Source organism: Macaca thibetana, chromosome 2 (genome assembly GCF_024542745.1).
Source record: "Macaca thibetana thibetana isolate TM-01 chromosome 2, ASM2454274v1, whole genome shotgun sequence".
Classification (NCBI taxonomy): Eukaryota; Metazoa; Chordata; class Mammalia; order Primates; family Cercopithecidae; genus Macaca; species Macaca thibetana.
Window position 1 is genome coordinate 139,751,058 of NC_065579.1, and position 17,260 is coordinate 139,768,317.

The 17,260-nt window shown below is 45.3% G+C and overlaps 1 protein-coding gene across 1 annotated transcript; it reads left to right on the forward strand.

Moving 5' to 3' along the window:
- The first annotated feature begins 214 nt into the window (after window positions 1–214).
- BRK1 (BRICK1 subunit of SCAR/WAVE actin nucleating complex) lies at window positions 215–12,939 on the forward strand. Its single transcript, XM_050778739.1, has 3 exons — window positions 215–437; window positions 11,377–11,459; window positions 12,020–12,939. Exons 1-3 carry the CDS (start codon window positions 320–322, stop codon window positions 12,044–12,046), a joined length of 228 nt encoding a protein of 75 aa, XP_050634696.1. The 5' UTR covers window positions 215–319; the 3' UTR covers window positions 12,047–12,939.
- The last annotated feature ends 4,321 nt before the right edge of the window (window positions 12,940–17,260 follow it).

The following is a 17,260-nucleotide window of genomic DNA, read 5'->3' on the forward strand; positions in this document are numbered from 1 at the left end:
GTGTGATTTAATCGACTGTGCCCATCTTACTGCGGACACAGCCTGGAGCAGTTGAGGGAGACGGCAAGACCCCCCACGAGCCCGTTTGACACCATAACGCGCGTGCACTACAACTTTGCCGCCGGAGTCGAGGCTTCTGTTTTCTACAGCGTGGGAGTAGAGAGCAAACGCCAGCGAGGACGTTACATTGCACAGGCGTATCACAGTACCCGAGAATTCGTGGGCGCTCCAGAGGATGGGTGTGGGCTGATGGCGCAGGCGCGCTAGAGGCCTGTAGGGTCGGGGCGCCTGCGCAGTCGCTCTTCCTCAGGCGGCCGCCATGGCGGGACAGGAGGATCCGGTGCAGCGGGAGATTCACCAGGACTGGGCTAACCGGGAGTACATTGAGATAATCACCAGCAGCATCAAGAAAATCGCGGACTTTCTCAACTCGTTCGGTCAGCGGGCCAGCAAGGGGAGGCGGGGAGGAGGGAGGCCGCTGAGGCGCTTGGGCTGGGCTCCGGGGAGATGCTTTGAGAGGACTCCCGGAGCCTTCGGCTGTTGCGGGTTTTCACTTCCTCCTTCAGGTCCCACCTTCTTCCTCCCGTCCTGACCCTCAGGCTCCGCTGGACAGTCTCTGTAGGGTTATCCTGCCCTACGCTGAGCTCCTGGCTTCCTGCCATGCCCCTGGACCCATTCTACAAGTCCTTTTCCCAGACGGGTCAGGCAGCCCCATCCTCGCTCCGTGGTTCTCCTAAGTGGTCTCCCTGCCTCCTTTGTACTCTACATCCATTCCAGTCCCCACTTTGCACTCAAAGTGAACATCCGGGACCGTGTCACTGCTCTGTTTGAAGACTGTTGACGGTTCCCCATCTTTAGGATCTGCTCGAAACCCTGTAGCGTCATGACTTTTAGTTGGACCCGTTGTCAACCACTCCCGTCTTGTCCATTTCTTCCTGTCTCCTGTGTGTGCTGCGGTCAGAGTGGTTGGAGATGAGGTCAGAGGGATGCCAGGATCTTGGAAGTCCTCTCTGTATTGCTAGTATATAGCTTGTGGTAGGTGTTCTGTCTACTTCTAGCCTGTTCCTCAGAGCTAGTACAGGTCGGGTGCCTTCAGCAGAAAGACATCTTTACCAGAGTCTTTCCTAGGCATGGCCTGCTCGTGACAGCCTTAAATTCTTATGAACAGCAAGCAAAGTAATCAAGACTCCTACCCCTTCTTCTCCAAGTGTTTAAGAGAACTTGGCACTGGTTAGATTTTCTTGTGTAATTACAGGATATAGGGATGCATCTAGTGAACTCTTCCTCAACTAGTGTACTTTGGAAAGATTTTTAAATGAATTATTCTCTAGCTAAAGGAATGATGGCCTTAGGAGTGTAAAGGTGACAGAGCAAGAGATGGTCAGAAAGCATCAGCGAGATATGCTAGAGCTCCATTTGAGGCCCTCTCTTAAGGCATAGTGGGAGACACAGAATAAGAACCACTTCCTACATTCAAAGAAGTTCTAATCTTGAAGATGAAATAATGACAACTTCAGAACAAAGAAGAGTATCATTTTTGTATTAAAGTATTTTCATACAGGGTGTATAGGACTATAATCATGGCTGGGTTCAATGGCTCATATCTGTAATCCCAGCACTTTGGGAAGCCAAGTTGGGAGGATTGCTTGAGCCCAGGAGTTCAAGACCAGCCTGGACAACATGGCCAGATCCTATCTCTACAAAAAAACAACAACAACAAAAAATTAGTTGGGCATGGTCATGCAGACCTGTTGTCCCAGCTACTCGGGAGGCCGAGACAGGAGGATCACTTGAGCCCTGGAGGCAGTGAGCCATGTTCATGCCACTGCACTCCAGCCTAGGCAACAGAGTAAGACGCTGTCTCAAAAAAAAAAAAAAGAAATCCTGAGTTGGATTCTAGTAATGTAATTTCATTTCTGAGAACAGAATTGTACCAGTAAACTTTTAATTCATTATGTTTATCTTTGACATAGTCTTGGTATATCATACCCATTAAATTTATAGTGAATGAGTCTTGGGACTGACTGAAAATTGAAAAGCTTAAGCTTAGGATTTGTAAAGGAGAAATGTCTCTTTTCTTGCTTAATAGGCAAGGAGATATCAGCTCAGACATTATGTCTGATTTGTAAGAGTCACATTTTATGATCAGATGGAGAGTAAAGACTTTTTATTTGGGCTTTCCAACAATTTTTTTTTTTTTTTTTTTTTTTTGAGACAGGGTCTCACTCTAGTCCAGGCTGGAGTGCAGTGGCATGATCTCAGCTCAATGCAACCTCGTCTTCCTGGACTCAAGCTATTCTCGTGCCTCTGCCTCCTGAGTAGCTAGGTTTACAGATGTGCACCACCACACCTGGCTGATTTTTGTGCTTTTTAAAGTAGAGACAGGTTTTGGCCATCTTGCCCAGGCTGGTCTCAAACTCCTGAGCTCAAGTGATCCACCCACCCCAGCCTCCCAAAGTGCTGGGATTACAGGCGTGAGCCACTGTGCCCTGCCCCCAACAAATTCTAAACTAAGGAATTAGACATACAGAAGTCCAGTCTTTTGGAGCCAAAATAAATGACTTCCCTTAGCTTAGATCATTATCCTCCCTTAAAGTGATGATGATGGCCAAATGTTTGGAGTAATTACTAGGTGGTTTTTAAAGATTTTAGAAAGTGAATTTAGAGAAAATAACAATTAAATTCAACTAAGTAAGAAGATAATTATAATGCAGGATTAACAGTCAAAGGAATTTGACTTAGTAGTTAGGTGTACCTGAGGCAGGTTCTTAAAGATTGGCATGGTGGCTCATGCCTGTAATCGCAGCACTTTGGGAGGCTGAGGCGGGCGGATCACCTGAGGTCAAGTTTGAGATCAGCCTGGCTAACATGGTGAAACCCTGTCTCTACTAAAAATACAAAATTAGCTGGGTGTGGTGGTGCACGCCTGTAATCCCAGCTACTCAGGAGGCTGAGGCAGGAGAATCGCTTGAACCGGGGAGGTGGAGGTTGCAGTGAGCAGGGATCGTGCCACTGCACTGCAGCTTGGGCGAAAGATTAAGACTCCGTCTCCAAAAAAAAAAAAGAAAGATTGACAATATCACAATGCAAGATTTTAGAAAAAGACCCCACAAGCTGCAAAACTGGATAAATTTTAAGGATAGACTTGAGTATGTTTTCTTGGTATTGGATGATTTAGGATGACTGTGTGTGGGATGTTTTTTTCCCATCCTAAGCCATTAGCAAGCTTTTACAATTGTCCCTTGAACAATACATGTTTGAACTGCAGGGATCCATTTACAGGTAGATTTTTTTTTGAGACAGATTTTCACTCTGTCACCTAGGCTGAAGTGCAGTGGCATGATCTCGACTCACTGCAACCTCCACCTCCCAGGTTCAAGTGATTTTCTTGCCTTAGCCTCCCGAGTAGCTGGGACTAGAAGTGTGTGTCACCATGCCCGGTTAATATTTGTAGTTTTAGTAGAGACAGGATTCGCCATGTTGGCCGTGCTGCTCTTGAACTCTTGGCCTCAAGTGACCCACCTCTGTTCAACTTCCCAAAGTGCTGGGATTACAGGCATGAGCCACTGTGCCTGGCCATAGGTGGATTTATTGCGATAAAAGTTATACAGTATGCCTGCCTTCCCTGCCTCACCTTCCACCTCTGCCACCCATGAGGTAGCAAAACAACCTCTCTTCTTCCTCCTCTTCCTCAGCCTAACTTAGCAGGAAGACAATGAGGATGAAGACCATTATGATGATCCACTTCCGCTTAATGAATAGTAAATATGTTTCCTTTTCCTAGTGTGTTTTTTTGGTTGTTGTTTGTTTGTTTGTTTTTTGAGACGTAATCTCACTCTGTCGCCCAGGCTGGAGTGCAGTGGCGCGATCTCGGCTCACTGCAAGCTCTGCCATTCTCCTGCCTCAGCCTCCAGAGTAGCTGGGACCACAGGTGCCCGCCACCACGCCCGGCTAATTTTTTTGTAATTTTTAGTAGAGATGGGATTTCACCATGCTAGCCAGGATGGTCTCCATCTCCTGACCTTGTGATCCGCTCGCCTAGGCCTCCCAAAGTGCTGGGATTACAGACGTGAGCCACTGCACCCAGCCTCCTCATGTTTTTTTTAATAACATAGTCTTTTCTCTAGTTTACTTTATTGTAATACAGTATGTTATATATGTGACTTCCAAAATATGTGTTAAGCAACTGCTCCTGTTATCAGTAAGGTTTCCAGTCAGCAGTAGGCTATTCGTTTAGTTCTGGGGAGACAAAAATTATATGCAGATTTTCTTTTTCTTATGTATTTAAAATAGAGATGAGGTCTTACTGTGTTGCCCAGGCTGTTCTCAAACTCCTAAGTTCAAGTGATCCTCCTGTCTCAGCCTCCCAAAGCGCTAGGATTACACGTGTGAGCCACCGTGCCAGCCTGTGCAGATTTGCAACTGCACAGAGGGTTGATGTTCTTAACCCCTGAGTTGTTCAGGGGTTAACTCTAACATGTTTATGATGATATGGTTTGGTGGTGTAAAGATTCAATAAGAATTTACTGCCAGGTGCAGTGGCTCACGCCTGTAATCCCAGCACTTTGGGAGGCTGAGGTGGGCAGATCATGAGGTCAGGAGTTCGAGACCAGCCTGCCCAACATGGTGAAACCCTGTCTCTACTAAAAATACAAAAATTAGTTGGGTGTGGCGGAGTGCACCTGTAATCCCAGCTACTCAGGAGGCTGAGGCAGGAGCAATCCCTTGAACCCGGGAGGCAGAGGTTGCAGTGAGCCAAAATCGTGCCACTGCACTCCTGCCTGGGCGACAGAGCAAGACTCCATCTCAAAAAAATAAAATAAAATAAGAATTTACTTTGAGGCCAGGCACGGTGGCTCATGCCTGTAATCCCAGCACTTTGGGAGGCCAAGGCAGGTTAACCGCTTGAGCTCAGGAGTTCGAGACCAGCCTGGCCAACATGGCGAAACCCCATCTCTATAAAAAATACAAAAATTAGCCAGGCATGGTGGCGCATGCCTGTAATTCCAAGCTACCTGGGAGGCTGAGACATGAGAATCACTTGAACCCTGGAGGTGAAGGTTGCAGTGAGCCAAGAACGTGCCACTGTACTCCAGCCTGGGTGACAGAGTGAGACTCTGTCTCAAAGAAAAATAATTTACTTTGAGGGAGCATCTGAAGTTCTTCAAATATGTTAGCAATTCTGTAGTCCTTACCCTGACCACAGAGAATCTGCATGGGCCATGTATTTTGGAGAGAGAATTGTTTTTCTAAGATAGTGAATGACTTTCTGAAAAGCATTTACCCTGTGATTCCAGCTGGTGAGAGTAGAGTCACAGTCTCCCACTTGAACTTGAGGACGTACAAATCATAATGTAGCAATAACATCCTAACACTAGGCCTATTCTGTACTTTGGAATTGGTGAAGCTTCTAAAAACAGATGGTTAGAGATTATTGCTTTTTATTCTTATACTATTTTTTTTCTGGTTCTAAAGGTAATATATGCAGAGAATTATAAAGAAAAAATAGAGAATGTGGCTGTTTTTAAAAAATCTTAGTTTTTGTACTAAGCCAACAAATACAGCGTGCCTGGTGTGTATTAGATGCTGTGAGAAAGGAATAAATATGAATAAATGGATATGATACCCACTCCTAAGATATTCAGAATTTTTCTGGAAAAGTAAGACTTAACTACAAAAACATTCCAAAAGAAAGGCAGTATTTTTTTTTTTTTTTTTTTGAGACGGAGTCGCTCTGTTGCCCAGGCTAGAATGCAGTGGTGCAGTCTCGGCTCACTGCAACTTCTGCCTCCCGGCTTCAAGCGATTCTTCTGCCTCAGTCTCCCGAGTACCTGGGACTACAGGCATGCGCCACCATGCCTGGCTAATTCTTTTTCTTTTTTCTTTTTTTTTTTTTTTAAGATGGAGTCTTGCCGTGTTGCCCAGGCTTGAGTACAGTGGTGCAATCTTGACTCACTGCAACCTCTGCCTCCTGAGTTCAAGCCATTCTCCTGCCTCAGCCTCCCAAGTAGCTGGGATTACAGGTGCACGCCACCATGCCCAGCTACTTTTTGTATTATTAGTAGAGATGGGGTTTCGCCATGTTGGCCAGGCTGGCCTCAAACTCCTGACCTCAAGTGATCCGCCCACCTCGGCCTCCCAAAGTGCTGGGATTATAGGCGTGAACCACCATGCCCAGCCTGACAGTATTGATTTTTGTAATGCTAAAGTTACATGCAGTAAGTTCACAGAAGGAGCTGTCTGATAAAAGCATTTGTTCCCTAACAAGAACTGGTATTTTCAGTTAAAGGCTGGTGATAATGTACACATACTTGTGCTCTGGTCTCAGATTTATCCAGCTGCTGAATGCTTTCTCAGTGTTTTTTATTTGAACCAGCGTGTACTTATTAGGATTTGAAATATGACCAAAGTTTCTGGAGTTGAACATTTTCTGTTTCTCAACAGTGTTTATCCATGTGGGCCAGTAGCATAGTATTGTTCCTGAATTCTAATTCATTACCAGATTGACAGCTAGAACAGAATAGCCACCCAGGAAGGAACCTTCCCTCTCTCTTACCTCCCCCAATGAAGCTGGTATGTCTTTCTTCATGGGAAATGACAGGTTGTCAGAGATAATATTCATGCTCTTACTCACTAGCATACATAATGTGCTTTTAGACTTCCAAAAACCAGACTGAAAAGAGGCTTGGTCCTGTGGGGCAGTTCTGACAGAAACTGGCAGTGCATCCAGGAAAAAGGGGATGCTGAAATGATCATACTTAAGCTAGACCTGGGAATTCAAGGAAGCAGCACAAGCATAAAAAGAATGAAGAATGTCCAGAAATGGCAAATCCATAGAGACAAAGATTAGTGTTTCCCAGGGACTGAGGGGTGGCAGAATGAGGAGTAACAGGACTAAGAGGTACAAGGTATCTTTTGGGGATGATGAAAATATTCTAAAAGTAGATTATAATGATTGCACAACTCTGTAAATATACTAAAAACCATTGAATTGTATACTTTAAGCAGGTAAAAGAATGGAAAGTGGCAGAGTTGGGCTGGAGACCTGGGGTATAAATTATAGCCCTGGAGGCACAGAAAGATGGTAGCAGTGTGCATTGGGACAGTGTGATGGGAAAGAATACCATACTGGGCAGTGAGAGAACGGGGTTCTAAACTCAGCCCTGCTGTTATTTTGTCCCATTACTGACCCAACATGGGCCCTCAGCTTACCTAGGCCTCAGTTTTCTCACTTGTAAGGTGAGTAGAGTTACACTAGAGTCAATCTTTTGTTCCACTAACATACCAGAATGCATCCTTTTTTTTTCAGTCAACATCTGTGTACCAGGCATGATACTGAGGTTACAAGAGGCAATATGTACTTCTTTCAATTAACTTGTTCTAATGGTGAAACAGACATGTAAATAAATTGTAAATTATAAGTACATAAATATCATTTGGCTTTGTAACATGAACATTTTCCCATTTCATTAAATACTCCTCAAACTTGTAACTTTTTTTTTTTTAGACAGAGTTTCACTCTTGTTGTCCAGGCTAGAGTGCAATGGCGCGATCTCAGCCCAGTGCCTCAGGTGATCCACCCACCCTGGCCTCCCAAAGTGCTGGGATTATAGACGTGAGCCACTGCACCTGGCCACTTTTTTTTTTTTTTTTTTTTTTTTGAGACGGAGTCTTGCTCTGTCGCCCAGGCTGGAGTGCAGTGACGTGATCGCGGCTTACTGCAACCTCCACCTCCCAGGTTCACGCCATTCTCCTGCCTCAGCCTCCCAAGTAGCTGGGACTACAGGCGCCCGCCACCACGCCCGGCTAATTTTTTGTATTTTTAGTAGAGGTGGGGTTTCACCGAGTTTCACTGTGTTCGCCAGGATGGTCTCAATCTCCTGACCTCATGATCCACCAGTCTTGGCCTCCCAAAGCGCTGGAATTACAGGCGTGAGCCACCGCGCCCGGCCTTTTTTTTTTTTTTTTTGAGACAGAGTCTCACCCTGTTGCCCAGGCTGGAGTGCAGTGGTACAATCTCGACTCACTGCAACCTCTGCCTCCTGGGTTCAAGCCATTCTCCTGCCTCAGCCTCCTGAGCAGCTGGGATTACAGGCGTGCGCCACCATGCCCAGCTATTTTTGTATTTTTAGTAGAGACCGGGTTTCTTTTTTTTTTTTTGTATTTTTGGTAGAGATGGGGTTTCTCCATGTTGATCATGCTTGTCTTGAACTCCGACCTCAAGTGATCCGCCCACCTCGGCCTCCCAAAGTGCTGGGATTACAGGCATGAGCCACTGCACCCGGCCATTGTAACTTTTAATGCCTATTTTAATAGTCTCATTGATACACTATATCAAACCATTCCAATCATGGGCATTTGGTTTTGTTGCTTTTTCACCATCTTAAATAATAGTGATGCACATTCTTATTTGTAAAATCTTTATCCAAAGGGGGAAGTGATAACCAAAGACCAAGTACACGAATAACTTACAAATTAGAACTTCAGAGGCTGGCACGGGGCCTCATGCCTGTAATCCTAGGACTTTAAGAGGCCAAGGCAGGAGGATTGCTTGAGTTCAGGAGTTTGAGATCAGCCTGGGCAACAAAGTGAGACCCCCATCTCTACCAAAAAAAAAAAAAAAGAAAACAATTAGTCGGGCACAGTGGCATCCACCTACTGAGTAGTAATTCTAGCTACTCGGGAGGCTGAGGTGGAAGGATCACTTGAACCTAGGAGTTGAGGGGCGCAGTAAGCTATGATTGTGCCACTGAACTCTAGCCTGGGTGACAGAGCAAGACCATGTCTCTTTAAAAAAAAAAAAAAAAAGATATTCATCCGTAAATGTTTAGGTAAATACAGAAGAGAATTATGATATCCATCTGGCAAGACCTCTCAGAGATAGAATTTGAACTTAGCCTTGGGGGAGATAGGCAGGCAAGATGAGTAAGATTTGGATATAATAAGATGAAAGTTGAGGCAAGATTAGGGTGTAGGAAGATTTGTCAAAATGGATGCTGAAGCGCTTTTGCAAAACAGCCAGGGAATAGATGAAAAGGCAGCTTGTTAGCTAAGTGTTAAATCATTGCGTGGGAGAGTCTCAGCGAATGTTTCAAACTTAAAAACTGTAGGTTATTGAGAGATGACTGAACAACAATGTTGGAGGAGAGAGTAGAAGATAATGACCATGCTAAGATACCTTTTCTCTCATATATTGAGAATAGTTGGAAAAAGAATAGTTCCTGTTACAGAAGTTTGCAGAGAAAAAGATGTTTTAAATTAAATCTGGTTTCATTTTGAATGAGATGGTAAAAGAAGACTGGAAAAGCTAGAGGAAGAAAAAGAATTTTGGCTGTTTTCACAGATGGAATGTGGGCTTTATAGGGTATTTGATGTTCTCCAAGTTTTCTCTAGTTCTGAAAGGCCTTTTGCCTCTAGGAGGAACAGTAGTGACATGGCTTTAATGAGCTCAGAACTCTCACACCTTCCCTTTCCATAATTTCTGCTGCTTTCTTGGCCTCTACTTTTTTTTTTGTTTGTTTTGAGATGGAATCTCACTCTGTCACCCAGGCTGCAGTGCAGTGGCGCGATCCTGGCTCACTGCAACCTCCGCCTCCCAGGTTCAAGTGATTCTCCTGCCTCAGCCTCCCAACTAGCTGGGACTAGAGGCACTTGCCACCACGCCCAGCTAAGTTTGTGCTTTTAGTAGAGATGGGGTTTCACCATGTTAGCCAGGCTGGTCTTAAACTCCTGACCTCAGCTGATCTGCCCACCTTGGCTTCCCTAAAGTGCTGGAATTACAGGCATGAGCCACTGCACCTGGCCTCATTTCTTTCCTATTGAGATTATTTTCTTATTCTTGCCATGTCCCCTCTTTTGAAGGTCTTACTTAGGCCATTAGTAAATGGCTGTACAGCCTCGGTGTATTCATTTGCTATTCCTGGCATAACAAATTACCACACAGGCTGGACACAGTGGCTCACACTTGTAATCTCAGCACTTTGGGAGGCTAAGGTGGGCGGATCACGAGGTCAAGAGATTGAGACCATTCTGGCCAACGTGGTGAAACCCTGTCTCTACTAAAAATACAAAAAAAAATTAGCTGAGCATGGTGGCGCACACCTGTAGTCCCAGCTACTTGGGAGACTGAGGCAGGAGAATCACTTGAACCTGGGAGGCAGAGGTTGCAGTGAGCTGAGATCACGCCACTGCGCTCCAGCCTGGCAACAGAGTGAGACTCCGTCTCAAAAACAAACAAAAAAACAAATTACCACACATTTTGTGGCTTAAACCACATAAATTTATTATTTACCATGTGTAGGTCATAAATTGAACACATGTAACTGGGCTAGCAATCTTCACACCTTGGCCTTCTGAAGTATTAGGATTACAGGCATGAGTCACTGCTCCTGGCCTGAGCTCCAATCAGGGTTTCAGCAGGACTGCCTTCCTTTCTGGAGGCTCAAGGAGCGGGTCTAGTTCCTCGAATATTGGGTTGTTGGCAGAACTCAGTTTCTCGTGGTTGTAGAACTGAGATCTCTGTTTTGTTACTGGCTGTCAGCTGAAAGTTGTTCCCAGCTTCTAAAGGTCACTTACATCCCTTGGCTCATGACTCCCTTCTTCCACTTTCAAAGCCAACAATGGCAGATTGCATCCCCTTCACACATCGAATCTCTTTTTCTTCTTCCATTTCATCTCTGACCCCCTTCCTCTGCCTTTCTCACCTACATTTGTGGACTTATGATTAGATTGGGGCCAAATGGACAATCCAAGACAAACTCTAGGATCTCAAGGTTCTTAACCTTAATCATACCTGCAAAGCCCTGTTTCCTCATGTATAATCCATATTCACAGGATCCAGGGATTAGAGAAAGGACTTTTTTTTTTTTTTTTTTTTTTTTTTTTAGTTTTGCTCTTTCACCCAGGCTGAAGTGAAGTGGCGAGATCTTGGCTCACCGCAACATTTGACCCCCGGTTCAAGCGATTCTCCTGCCTCAGCCTCTCGAGTAGCTGGGATTACAGGCATGTGCCATCATGCCCGGCTAAATATTGTATTTTTAATAAGAGATAGAGTTTCACGATGTTGGCCAGGCTGGTCCTGAATTCTTGACCTCAGGTGATCCACCTGTCTAGTCCTCCCAAAGTACTAGGATTACAGGCATGCACCACCACGCCCTGCGGGAAAGGACATTTTTGTGGGGCCGTTATTCTCTACTTGCAATACTTGATAGGAAATTCAGCAGATCCACTCTAAGGAACTGTGCTAAGATACTTCTTACTGTATCCATTTCCATTTGTATTCTGTGTATTATTCCTCTTTTTCAGTGTAGGAGTTGTGTGTGTCTGTGTCTGTGTTTGAAGTGACCTTAATTCTGAACACCAGTCTCTTTTTCTTAGATATGTCTTGTCGTTCAAGACTTGCAACACTAAACGAGAAATTGACAGCCCTTGAACGGAGAATAGAGTACATTGAAGCACGGGTGAGTTTGATGGGCCAGGGCATTCCAAGAGAGAATGCGCATTTCCACTTATTACTGAAAAAAACCTGAAAGCAGAAACAGTCTTAGGAAGCTTAAGCACTGGCCAGACATGGTGGCTCACGCCTGTAATCCCAGCATTTTGGGAGGCCGAGGTGGCGGATCACCTGAGGTCAGGAGTTCAAGACCAGCCTGGCCAACATGGTGAAACCCCATCTCTACTAAAAATACAAAAATTAGCCAGGCATGGTGGTTCACACCTGTAGTCCCAGCTACTCAGGAGGCTGAGGCAGGAGAATCACTTGAAACTGGGAGGCAGAGGTTGCAGTGAGCCGAGATCGCACCACTGCATTCCAGCCTGGGTGGCAGAGTGAGACTCCGTCTCAAAAAAAGAAAAGAAAAGTTCAGCAGATTGCCTGGATTTGAACCAGGTTTCTGTGACTTCACAGCTATCTTCTTTTCTACTATTTCTCACTGCCTAGGATCTAAAGTAAGAATTTTTTTTTAGACCCCTCTAATCTTTTTGAATTTATCTAAATGTCAATTTTCCTTTCCTTTCACAGGTGACAAAAGGTGAGACACTCACCTAGAACAGTGACGTGCTGCTGCTGGGAAGTTGCTTTACACAACACAGGCCACATGGGAAAGGCCCCAGCAGCCTTCAGCTCCTTCCTTTCTCCTTAAAGAGCAACAGGGCTTATTCTTGTTTTTCTTTTTTCAAAAGTGTGGCCTTTGGGCTCTGCCATCTGGGGTGTGGTGTGTTATGTGGGGAGAAGTCCAGAGGAACTGCTGGAAACGACATGAGGCATTTTACCTTTTCAGTAACATTTTATAGATCTACTTGTCAATGTATTTGAGACATTCACAGCCAAAACCCTGGGACTCTTTGTGAAGGTCCTCCCCGCCTCTATCTTTCTTTCTCTCTCTCTCAAACTTTCCTTAAAGTTCTCATTGCCTTTGCACTGCTTCTGTGAACAGTCTTTATCTCCTCCCCACCTTTGGTGGGAAGTGGGGGGCAATCCTGGCCAAGACACTCATGCCCTGGCAATGTGGCTGCCAGAGAATGTTGTTGCAGACCCACCAGTTTCTTGTTGATTTGGGGAGGTCAAGGCCAGGCCCCCACTTGGCTTGAAGGGACATTTTTAGACTTTTCTTTCTGTCACTTGGGAGTGTCTATGCCTCCCATATTTCCCTAATAAACTCAACTTTTTATCTGACTGCTGTGATTATGGTGGGGAGAGGAGCTAGAGGTGGACTTACTTATTGCACAGAAATGTAATATATGGCATTATTATTCTAACATAAAACTTTCAGATGCAGCTGTTTGATTCAAAGCCTAGGTGGCTTACCAGCCCAAGTCCCCATGTTTGGACTCTGAGCTGACTAGCTCATCCTGGGAATCATTTGGTCATTCAGCACATTTACCAAGTATTTACTATGTAGGCATGTTAAACTCCAATAAAAGATACAGCATTGAATCAGACATGATGCTTACAGTCTGTTGAAATACCAGCATTCACACAATTTAGCCACAATCCAAGGCAGATTATTAGTTTTATAAAGGCAGAAGCTAAATGTCTACTTCTTTGAAAAACAGATAGCCGGGTGCGGTGGCTCATGCCTGTAATACCAGCACTTTGGGAGGCCGAGGTGGGTAGATCATGAGGTCGGGAGATCGGGACCATCCTGGCTAACACAGTGAAACCCTGTCTCTACTAAAAATACAAAAAATTAGCTGGGCGTGGTGGCGGGCGCCTATACTCCCAGCTACTCGGGAGACTGAGGCAGGAGAATCGCTTGAAACCGGGAGGTGCAGGTTGCAATAAGCCGAGATCGCACCACTGCACTCCAGCCTGGTGACAGAGCAAGACTACGTCTCAAAAAAAAAAAAAAAAAAAAAAGAAAAACAGATGGTTTAAACTTTTCATTTTGGTATCCAAAGCTTACTATAAACTTGTACCAACCAACTTCTAAAGGCTTATCCACTATATAGAATCTATTTTAGTCACACAGAAGTCATGCTCTGTATACACTGATTTCCCTCAATTCAAATCATATTTGCCATTCAAAGTCTAGCGCAAGGCCCAGTACGGTGGCTCATGCGTGTTATCCCAGCACTTTGGGAGGCCGAGGCGGGTGGATCACAAGGTCAGGAGGTCGAGACTGTCCTGGCTAACAGGGTAAAACGCCGTCTCTACTAAAAAAAAAATACAAAAAAAATTAGCCGGGCATGGTGGCGGGCGCTGTAGTCCCAGCTACTCAGGAGGCTGAGGCAGGAGAATGGCGTGAACCTGGGAGGTGGAGCTTGCAGTGAGCCAAGATAGCGCCACTGCACTCCAGCCTGGGCGACAGAGGGAGACTCCATCTCAAAAAACAAAGTGTAGCTTAAGCCAAATTTCCCCCTGAAAGTTCTCTTAGACTTGACTTTTTCATTTAGCATTGCCCTTTTCCTCTTCTCAGTTCCTCCCAATCCTACCATGCTGACACTGTGCTTCAGCTCTGGATTTGATCTTGATATGGATTTGTCTCTGATTTAGCATGTGCATCCTAGAATAGAAATGGACATCTTTGGCCAGGTGCAGTGGCTCACACCTGTAATCCCATCACTTTGGCTGGGTGGATCACTTGAAGTTAGGAGTTTGAGACCAGCCTGGCCAACATGGTGAAACCCAATCTCTACTAAAAATACAAAAATTAGCTGGGCATGGTGGCAGGCACCTGTAATCCCAGCTACTCAGGAGGCTGAGGCAAGAGAATCACTTGAACCTGCAGAGGTTGCAGTGAACTGAGATTGCGCCACTGGACTCCAGCCTGGGTGACAGAGGAAGACTCCGTCTCAAAAAAATAATAATAATATGTTCTAAACGAGTTAGTGCCCTTAATAGTACCATATTGCTAGGTGTGGTGGTGTGCACCTGTAATCCCAGTTACTCAGGAGGCTGAGGTGGGAAGATAGCTTGAGCCTAGCAGGTCAACACAAGCCTGAGCAACATAATGAGACCCGTCTTTATTTTTTTTAATTTTTCTATTTTTTTAGTTAGCTCTTTTTTCTTTCTTTTTTTTGAGACAGAGCCTTGCTCTGTTGCCAGGCTGGAGTGCTGTGGCACAATCTTGGCTCACTGCAACCTCCACCTCCCAGGTTCAAGGGATTCTCCTGCCTCAGCCTCCTGAGTAGCTGGGACTACAGGTGCCTGCCACCACACCTGGCTAATTTTTTATATTTTTAGTAGAGACGGGGTTTCACCATGTTAGCCAGGATAGTCTTGATCTCTTGACCTTGTGATCCGCCCACCTCGGCCTCCCAAAGTGCTGGGATTACAGGTGTGAGCCACCGCGCCTGGCAACTCTTTTCTTCTTTTTACGCCCAGCCAACTCATCATAAGTTTTTTAATTATAATTTTTTTAATCTACCTTTTTTTTTCAAGATGGAGTTCGAGACCCACCTGGGCAATGTGGCAAGACCCCATCTCCACTAAAGATACAAAAATTAACTGAGCATGGTGGCATGCACTTGTAGTCCCAGCTACTCAGGAGGCTGAAGTGGGAAGACTGCTTGAGCCCAGGAGGTGGAAGCTGCAGTGCTGAGATTGCACCACTCCACTCCATCCCAGGCAACAGAGTGTGGCCCTGTCTTAAAAAACAAACAAACAAACAAAATCTGTGAGTGGAAAATGAGCTAAATTTAAAATTTTCCTCTAAGCCATTCATAGGCACCTTCAAGGGAACCTCTTCACGCCTGTATACTTTGAAATGTTTTTTACTCTGTAATTTGGTTTAATTCACTTATTTACTGAAAAGTAAGAGGTTTGAGCCCATGAGCAATTAGGCATAGATTGCAAGACCCTTGATAATAAAGCAGTTTTCAGTCTGTCTTTAAAAATTAAGCTTGGGCCGGGTGCCGTGGCTCACGCCTGTAATCCCAGTACTTTGGGAGGCCAAGGTGGGCAGATTACGAGGTCAAGAGATCGCGACCATCCTTGCCAACATGGTTGAAGTGGATTTCAGAAGCAGAAAAAATAGGGAGCTTATTGTCTGGCTGATAGTTACAGAAGTACCCAGTTCTGTCATTCCACTCTTGTTACTCAGACATTTAACTACCCATGTTTATTTCACCAAGCTAAAGAAGTATAGTACAGGTTGATGATCCGCATTCTGAAAATTGGAAATGCTTCAAAATCTAAAACTTTTTGAGCATTGACATGGCACTCAAAGGAAATGCTCATTGGAGCATTTTGGATTTTGGATTAGGGATACTCAACGAGTAAGTATATAAAGACGTTCCAAAAGATTTCAGATTTCCAAAAGCTGAAAAAATCCCAAATCCAAAACACCTCTGGTCCCAAGCATTTCAGATAACACTCAACCTGTACTATAAGCCACACTAGGTGGGGTAGAGGCCAGCCGTGGTGTCTTATACCTATAGTCCTAGCACTTTGGGAGGCTGAGGCAGGAGGATTGCTTGAGCCCAGGAATTTGAGACCAGCCTGGGCAACATAGTGAGACCCCTCTCTATAAAAGCAGTTTTTAAATTAGGAGGGTGTGGTGGCACAAGCCTATAGTCCCAGCTACTGGGGAGGCTGAGGTAGGAGGATCACTGGAGCCCAGAAGTTCGAGGCTGCAGTGAGCTATGATCATGCCACTGCATTCCAGCCTTGGTGACAGAGTGATATACCATCTCAAAAACATGGTATGGGGGCTGGGTGCTGAGGTTTATGCCTCCCAGCACTTTGGGAGGCTGAGGCAGAGGGATCACTTGAGGCCAGAAGTTCAACACCAGCCTGGCCAACAGCAAAACCCTGTCTCTACAATAAAAAAAAAAAAAAAAAAAAAAAAAAAAAAAACAGAAAAAATAAACGTGGTGGGGACAGGAAGCCTGTTGTTCATTTCTAGGCTCCTTCCCAGTATTTATACTCAGATTCATGCTGTTGCCTGCAAAAAAGGCCCCCAGTTGCCTCTGGATAATATGATTTAGAAAATTTGCTCTGGCAGCTTGCAGACAATTGCTGCCGTTAGTAATTGTACAAAAATACATGGCTGGGCACAGTGGCTCACACCTGTAATCCCAGCATTTTGGGAGGCCAAGGTGGGCAGATCACTTGAGGTCAGGAGGTTGAGACCAGGCTTGTCAATATGGTGAAACCCCATCTCCACTAAAAATTAAAAACAAAAAATTAGGCTTGATGATGTGCGCATGTAATCCCAGCTACTTGGGACGCTGAGGCACAAGAATCGCTTGAACCTTGGAGGTGGAGTTTGCAGTGAGTTGAGGTCACACCACTGCACTCTAGCCTGGGCAGCAGAGCTGGATTCTGTCTCAACAACAGGCTGGGCGCGGTGGCTCAAGCCTGTAATCCCAGCACTTTGGGAGGCTGAGATGGGTGGATCACGAGGTCAGGAGATCGAGACCATCCTGGCTACCACAGTGAAACCCCGTCTCTACTAAACAATACAAAAAACTAGCCGGGCGTGGTGACGGGCGCCTGTAGTCCCAGCTACTTGGGAGGCTGAGGCAGGAGAATGGCGTAAACCCGGGAGGCAGAGCTTGCAGCGAGCTGAGATTCGGCCACTGCACTCCAGCCTGGGCGACAGAGCGAGACTCCGTCTCAAAAAAAAAAACAACAACAACAACAACAATAATAGCAACAACAACTAACTTCTAAAGGCCATGTGACTGTCAAGTAGATTATACATAAGAAAGGCTGATTTAGAGTTCTTAGAGGTTTTTTTTTTGTTCTTTTTTTTTTTTTTTTTTTTTCTGAGACAGGGTCTCGCTCTGTCACCCAGGCTGGAGTGCAGTGGCGTGA

What these genes read in the sequence shown, in the direction of transcription:
- BRK1 (XM_050778739.1), top strand. Translation starts at nt 320, where the DNA reads ATGGCGGGACAGGAGGATCCGGTGCAGCGGGAGATTCACCAGGACTGG. An exon ending in GGACTTTCTCAACTCGTTCG is followed by an intron (nt 438 to 11,376) that starts GTCAGCGGGCCA and finishes TCTTTTTCTTAG; the next exon opens with ATATGTCTTGTCGTTCAAGA. An exon ending in TAGAGTACATTGAAGCACGG is followed by an intron (nt 11,460 to 12,019) that starts GTGAGTTTGATG and finishes TTCCTTTCACAG; the next exon opens with GTGACAAAAGGTGAGACACT.